At 58.1% G+C, this 7,552-nt stretch overlaps 2 protein-coding genes across 2 annotated transcripts in view; one reads left to right on the top strand and one right to left on the bottom strand.

Moving 5' to 3' along the window:
• Positions 1-1,791, top strand: part of RFX5 (regulatory factor X5) — a 17,377-nt gene extending 15,586 nt beyond the window's left edge. Inside the window, exon 11 of the mRNA XM_026657839.2 lies at positions 276-1,791. Within this exon, the coding sequence (XP_026513624.1) occupies positions 276-1,574 (1,299 nt within the window). The 3' untranslated portion in view covers positions 1,575-1,791. The remainder of the gene's footprint in view (positions 1-275) is intronic.
• A 1,643-nt stretch (positions 1,792-3,434) lies between these two features.
• Positions 3,435-7,552, bottom strand: part of LOC113407767 (guanine nucleotide-binding protein subunit gamma 3-like) — a gene marked incomplete at its 5' end in the record, with an annotated part of 10,089 nt that continues 5,971 nt past the window's right edge. Inside the window, 5 exon segments of the mRNA XM_026657836.1 lie at positions 3,435-3,492; positions 4,229-4,280; positions 5,385-5,495; positions 5,649-5,655; positions 5,658-5,744. Of these exon segments, the coding sequence (XP_026513621.1) occupies positions 3,435-3,492; positions 4,229-4,280; positions 5,385-5,495; positions 5,649-5,655; positions 5,658-5,744 (315 nt within the window).

The following is a 7,552-nucleotide window of genomic DNA, read 5'->3' as shown; positions in this document are numbered from 1 at the left end:
GTCTAGGGTTAGAGTTGGGGGGCTGGGAGCCAGGACCCTTGAGTTCTTTCACCCCTCTGCCACTGAATTCATGCCGTTGGCAAGTCAGTTCTCTGTGCCTCAGTCTCCCCCTATAAAATGGGGGTGGCAGCAGCCTCAGGAGTGGGGCTGTGGGCCCTTATCGCTGAGCCCTAGTCGGGTGTAGGTGTCTGGCGGAGGCACTGGAGATGGGCACAGTATGGGTGTGTGGTGATGCCCCTTCTGCCAATGTCCGTCCATCTGTCTTTGCCTGTCAGAACAAAAAGGAGAATAACTCGAAACCCTCCGTCCCGCCCCGAGCCGAGAGGAAGAAAACTCCAGAGACCCCCAAGCCGGTGAGCAGCCCTCAAGTCAACGCCCTGGTGGCTCGCCTGCCTTTCCTCCTGCCTCGCATCCAGGCCAGCGAGAGACTGATGCCGCCAGGTGCCCAGGCCGTGCGCTCCTCCCCTCCCATCCTGGCGCCCAAGATCACGGCCACGCCCATCGGGGGCACGGTCAAGATGGCCGCCCTGCCGCTGCCGGTGGGCACCGCCTCCTCCCTGCCCATCAACCTGGCGCCAGGCGTGAACGGGGCGGCGGGGCTGGTCAGCCAGCAAGCGGCGGTGCCGGTGATCAACATGATCCTGCCCAACGTGCCAGCCAGCATGAGCATCCCTGTGGCCGAAATCCCAGCCAACCCCAAGAGCGCAGCCGGGGGCGGCAGCGAGAGGCACGGCCCCGCCAAAAGCAGCGAGGGGCCGGCCGGCAGCCAGCAGGAGGCGCAGGGAGCCAAAGGGGCCAAACGCCCCCCGGAGTCGCCCAGTGAGGCTGCCACCATCAAGAGGAAGCGCGGTCGGCCCCGGAAGAGGCTGGATGAGGCGGAGGCCTGTTCGCCGGGTAAATGTAGCGGCGCGGAGGAGGGGGGTGCCCCTGAGACCGGAGGAGGGGGCGACGCCGGCCACGAGGGTAGCACATCACGGAGCTCGTTCGTCTCGGGCAGGAATGGAGGGTCACCCAGCCCGTGTCCCGGAGAGCCGGGAGGGCTCTGTGTGGGAGGCCCGGACAGCTGGGCTAAGGGAGTGTTGCCTGGTGCTGAGAACAGAGGCAGCTCGCTGGACACTGACCGAGCCACAGGCACCTCCCAGGTGAGCGTCATCCAGGACAGCCGGTTCAGTGGTCAGAGCCAGCTGAGAGCTGGCGCCCAGGAGCCGGAGCTGGAGGACAATTTGCAGGTGCAAATGAACCCAGGCGAGGCTTCTGTACCAGGATCCCACGGCCCCCAGGAGGGGAGACCTCACCCCCGCTCTCCCTTGGGAGACACCAAACGGGAGAACCCGGGAAAAAGCCCGGCCTTGCTCCTGCTGTCAGCGATTTCCGCCCCTGACGACCGCGCTCAGCCATCCGATTCCGGGAGCTCTCCCGAATTGCTGTGCTACGCGTCTGGCTCGGACGAGTCGTCGCCGCCGCCGGCGGGTTTGCACTCTGCCGGCGCTAGCGAGGACAAAGCCGCTAGGCGCCAGCGCAGCCCTGCGTCCAAAAGGCTCCACAGCCCCCAGTCCAGAGCGGATCGCCCCTGAGCACGCTCTGTGCAGCGCCCACGCCTCAGCAAGCCGAACTCGTCCTCTGCCCACGTCCAGGAGTGGGCGCTCTGCCGCAACTGGATGCCTTGCAGGGAAGATTTAAAAATGATATTCATTTGCTAACTGCCTCCGTCCCTTCCCAGGGCTGCAGAATAACACCCCTCCTCCCCACCCTCCCTGTTGCCATGCAATTAAATAAAGCCAATCATTGCCACGCACGGTTTGTTTGTGATCGGCAACCGTCACCTTTCCTCTGGCCCAGCAATTTGGTTTTGCTGCATTGGGAGGCCAGGCCAACGCACCATCACTCCTGCCCCCTCCGGAAGGAAAGGGCTGCTGCTTCCAGGGGTGGAAAAGATCCAGCTGGAGAGTAGGAAGCCCTCAGGTCAAGAAATGACTTGGGTAACATCTCTCCACCTCAGCCAGCAAGGGCATCTACGCTGCTCACTGCGCCCAGGCTCCGACTCGGGTTTAAGCCCCAGCCCCCCTTCCGTCCACATCAAACCAGTGACTTGGGTCAGCGAGCCCTCAGGACCCTGCTGGGGGGTGGGTCAGCGTCTAAGCCCTGCTGCGAGTTGGGTCCAAGCCCTGTCATTTTGCAGTGGGGATGCAGCGTGAGCCGCAGACCCGCGTCAGAAGGTCAGTGCAGTGCAGTGCAGACCTGTTCACACGGCTGAGACCCGGATCCAACCATTGGAAACCCAGGTTTGCAGTGCAGTGTGGCAGCTCAAACGCAGCCTGAGTCCACAAGCCCAGGTCCCACAGACCCGGGTTAAGCGTGCAGTGTAGAAGTAACCCAAGAGATTGTGTTCACGGTGCCCTCTGTAGATCATGCTGCTCTTGGATACTGGACAGCACGGCTGGTTTCGTGTAACTGCCCCAAAGCAAACCCCTGGAGTTAGTGCCATTCGCCCCGACGCAGCATCACTTGTGCTGCTGAAATCAGAGGCTTTTGGGGTACACCGCCAGTCTTGCATCTAGAGGGAGTTTTTGCTGCTGCTCCTCTCCTGTGTAGGGCTGCGTGCCCTTGGCTTGCCCCAGCTCGCAGGCGCTAAGCACCCCGCAGGATGGAAGCTGGTGTTCCCGCTGATCCCAGGTTTGATTTTAAAGCTCAAGCGTTGGGTGACGTTGTTGTGATGTGTCTTGCCTTTAATTTCTCCCTTTTGGTCCGTGTTTTGATCTGCCCACGAGCATCGCTAACCTAAGCGATGAGCTGGATGCATGAGGGTCTCTGGCCTGTGCCCCTTCTTGCCCTGGAATCTATGAATCTAAGCCACCCTGGGACTAGGGAGCAAAGATCTCTGCTTGAAAGGGCTCAAAGAGACAAAACTGGGCTCTCCTGCTGCTGTCTGGGGTGTAATGGATTCCAAGGCCAGAAGGGGTCAGTGTGACCATCTAGGCTGACCTCCTGCATAACACTAATTCCCAGAGCAGGTCTGCTAGACAAACAGCCAATCTTGATTTAAAAAAGCATCAGTGATGGAGAATCCCCCACAACTTTTGGTTGTGCAGAACAGCGTAGAGAAGGCGTCTCTTGTTTTTCAATCCTAGGAACAATCAGGGATGTCAAATCCAGTCTGCCCGGGTTTTGCGAGGAGGTTTCTCCCTTAACCGAAAGACCTGGGATGTTCGCTCTTTAACAAAGATGTCCTGTATCCAAACTGTTAGTTAGCCATTGGAGTTTAATAGGCCTCACCCTAAAAAAAACTGATTACACCCCTCTCGCTAGCTCAGTGTTCGCTCTCCTGATGTCCCTGTTTCACTAACTTTCGTGCCCACCCAGGCCCTGTCTGCATTCACATTTTATTTATCCCCTCGCACTGTTGCAGCTTCCCCAGCTGCATAGAGCGGGAAGCGCTAGTACAGCTGGACAGCTGGCATTTCCACCACCAGCCGGCTCGGCCTGCGCTCCGAGCTAACAGCGGGAATAAAGAGGAACCTCTCGGATTCTTTCTGTCTGATACACCCTCCCCAGGTGTCTCATTGCTCCACAGGAGATTTAAGTGATGGGCTGGCTGAGCAATCATTCTCCAAATGCATTAGACAGCCTCTAGCATCGCCATGCAGAGGGGTGCTTGGTATCTGGTGCCCCTGTACTTGCCGCTAGCCCCAGCGTGGGGGCTACACCAAACCAGTGACAGTGATGTTTTGTCTGCATCATGAATAAAGTCCTCCCTACTGTCCTGCATGGGGGTGAAGGAGGGGAGGGGGACTGGAAACTGTTCTTCCAGCCTTCGCCCAGATAGGAGAGCGGAGTAGCGGTGAGTAGGCTCCCCCTGTGGATCTGAGACCCAGGTTTTGGTCTAAAAAAGCATGAAAAGTGATTCCTTGAATTCAGGTTTGTTCTGGTCCTCCGTGACAGTCAGTTTCCAACCTCGATCCTAGGGCCGAGAGATCATCTGTGGGTTGAGGAGAGTGTGTGATCCTAAATGTATACCTCCCTGGCCCCCGGACTTTAATTAACAGTGCGATTCCTCTGTGCAGAATGAGCTTGGCAATGGAGCTGAAGCACAGGGCTCAATACTGCCCGGCCCCAGCAGAGGGCCCCTGCATCTGCCAGGCTGCGGCACAGGGAACGCAGGGTGGGAACAGGAGCCCCCCCCCACACACACACACCGGCCCCTTAAGGGCTGGTGAGGCCAAAGCGTTACCTTAGCTGCTCTGGGGTGGTGGGAGGACGGGGAGCAAACGGACTCTTCCTCCCTGGTGAACACCATAAGCCATGTGAGCACCTGGTGTTTGGCTGTGTGACAATGGGGGAAGGGTGAATTCAGGGGGCTGATAGCCCAGGTTAGAGCCAGGTGTAGTGCAGGTGAGGGCTGTGCAAGCCCCCCCCACACACACACACACTTCCCCCCGCTCTCCCAAACCCTCCTGCACAGCTCTGCTAATGCAGCTCGGTCCTGACCTCCAAATCCCCTGCACTTCCAGCCCAGTTCTCCCCACACAGCTTTGCTGGTGCCCCTCAATCCCAAGCCGCAGCACCCTGTTACCCAAGCCTTGGGCCACACACACACACACACACACTCCCCTCAATCCTGCCCCACAGCCCTTGCCCACCATTCCAGCCCTTGATTCACTCCCCCCCTCAATCCCAAACTCAGCCCCCTGCTATTCCAATCCTGTGCTACACACACACAGCCCTACTGATGCCTCTCAAGCCTGCCCCACAGCTCCCCTCCCCGCAGGGTATGAGTGGGTCTAGTGTTAGAGCTGGTGTCTGGGAGTCAGGATTTTGGGGCCCTGGTCCCAGGTCTAACACTGACCTGCTGTGCGACCTTGGCTCCAATCACTCAGTCTCCTTGTGCCTCAGTTTCCTCAAAGGCCCAAAGGGGATGATCTTTCCCTGGACTTTGCAAACAGTAATTACTCACGAGGAGAGTCAGGAGCCTCATCGCTGAGCTGGGCAAAGGGAGGCCCGGAGCCGTATTGGCCAAAGCCAGCCCATGCCCAGGTGGGCCGAGTGACTTGGGGAACCTGCCTGACTTTGCTATGTCCACACATGCAGCTCAATCTCCTGCTCTTCTGGTTCTTCCAGTTGGGGGCTGGGTTGTGCCAAAGGCGTTTGCTCGGCTCTGGTGCAGGGAGAGCTCTCGGGTTTAGGAGGGGAATGTTGGTCATTGACCAAAGAAGCCCCCGAACCAGCTCTGGGGTGGATCCATCACCGCGGCCAGACCCCATGCTCTCCCTGGTGTTAGAACAGCAGATCTGAGCGGGTGACTGGGTACAATACAGCGGGCTCCTCTGACTCTCCTGCGAGGAACGAGGTGCTGGTGTTAGTGCATACATGCACACATATACACGCACATGTACACATGCATATACATGCACACATGCTCACACGCACATGCTCACATGCATATACACGCACATGTGCACACATGCATATACATGCACATGCATATACATGCACACATGCTCACGTGCACATGCACGCACGCATATACACACACACACACGTACACATGCATATACATGCACACATGCTCACACGCACATGCTCACATGCATATACACGCACGTGTGCACATGTGCATATACATGCACACATGCTCGTGCACGTGCACACACACGCACACACGTGCACATGCACACATGCTCACATGCACATGTGCACATGCACACGCATATACATGCACATATGTGCATGCACACACAAACACACACGTGCACATGCACATGCTTCCTTATCAGGTTCTCACCCTTCACTCACAGACACTCTCTAGCTCACACTTTTGCGCTCACTCATATTCACCCACAGAGACGCGTCACGCCCACCCAGTCCCACACCAACAGAAAAGGTTTTGAATGAACAATTCTGAGCAGCTGTGGAGAGGCAACGGGCTCTGCCGGAGGCGGCGTTGCTTCCAGGCCCCAGACTGCTCACGAGTGGGACGTCAGGGAAGCGCCAGCCGACATCGGGGCTCTATTGCGCCGGGTGCTGCACAGCCACAGAGTGAGAGACAGTCCTGGCCTTGGCAAGCTCACAGTCTGTATAGACACAGGATGGGAGGGGAAACTGAGGCACAGAATGGGGAAAGGACTTGCCCCAGATCACCCAGCAGGTCCATAGCAGAGCCAGGAAGAGAACCCAAGGCCCATTCCTTTCTATATAGGGTCTTACCCCGCCCTCATCACTGTCCTGTCTGGGTACTGTCCAGTCGTGTATTAAGCCAGGTGACCAAGAGCGGTCAGGTGTGATCCATTCTTTTTGCTCATCCTCTCATAAGAACATGCAAACGGCCCTATTGGGTCAGACCAAGGGTCCATCTAGCCCAGTATCCTGTCTTCCGACAGTGGCCAATGCCAGATGCCCCAGAGGGAATGAACAGAACAGGTAATCATCGAGTGATCCATCCCCTGTTGCCCATTCCCAGCTTCTGGCAAAGAGAGGCTAGGGACACCATCCCTGCCCATCCTGGCTATGAACTTATCTAGTTCTTTTTTGAATCCTCTTCCAACTCCCCTGTCCTCGCTGCATGTCCCATCAGCTGATTGATCCCGCTGGGTCTCCAAGATCCACCCTACCCATTCCCCCTTGCTCCCTTTAACCTGGGCCATCCCCAAATAACCGCCCCCTCACTGGTTTTCTCCCCTCTCCATCCTGATCCCTTTCTGCAGTCAGGGCTGCCCAGGAGTGTGTGTGTGGGGGCAACATGGGCACTTTGCCCCAGCCCCCCGTTTGAGAGGGACCCAAACCTGCGGAAATTGAGTGAGTGACGCACTGTGAGCTGGTACATGGTGTCACAGCACCACTCAGGTTTGGCCCGGCCGCCCCTCTCCAGGGAGCTGGGCCCAGCCCTGTGTGACAGGAGTTCTCGCTGCAGGGTGCGTGTGGGGCGAGTGACGCAGTTTCAGGTTTTGCCCTGGGCCCCTAAAAACCTCTGTGCCCTGCCTGCAGCTTAGCCCTGCAGTGCCCGAGGGCAGAGATCCAGGCAAGGAGACACTTCCCCAAAGCAGCTGCGTGGGTGTGTGGGGAAGGCTGATTTGCGTCCCTGGTGTTATTTACAGGCAGATTGGTGCGTAAAGGGGAGGGGGGGGGGGCGCTGTAGGGCATGGGAGGTTAGTAATTGTAGGTGCTTTACTCTCCTGCCCCGCCCCCCAGGGGCGATCCGCCACGGGAGGTGAATCAGTGTTTCCCCAGTGAGTCAGGTAGATTAGCGAAGTCCTGGGAGCGACCCACCTTATCTGATGGAACTCTCTGGGCAGGGCGGCTCCCCCATACTGGAAACCCCTCCTGAGGGCAGCCCAGGAGGACACGCTCCGGCTCAGAGCCGATCAGCTGCTGCTGCATCAGGCCAGGGATGTGGAGGGAGCCTGAGGGACTGGGGTGAGATGCTGCCCCTGGGCTCCCAATTCTGCTGTGAATGGCTAAACACAGCGCTGGCCGGCATACATCAACCGCTGCTCCTGGACAGTCCCGGTAGAACCACCTGTCGTGCTGCTGGATGGTCCGATATGTCCAGGTAGAACCC

Source organism: Terrapene carolina, unplaced genomic scaffold, assembly GCF_002925995.2.
Source record: "Terrapene carolina triunguis isolate 2854851 unplaced genomic scaffold, T_m_triunguis-2.0 Scaffold359, whole genome shotgun sequence".
Lineage (NCBI taxonomy): Eukaryota > Metazoa > Chordata > Testudines > Emydidae > Terrapene > Terrapene triunguis.
The sequence above is the reverse complement of the archived record's forward strand: the minus strand, read 5'-3'. Positions and strand labels throughout refer to the sequence as shown.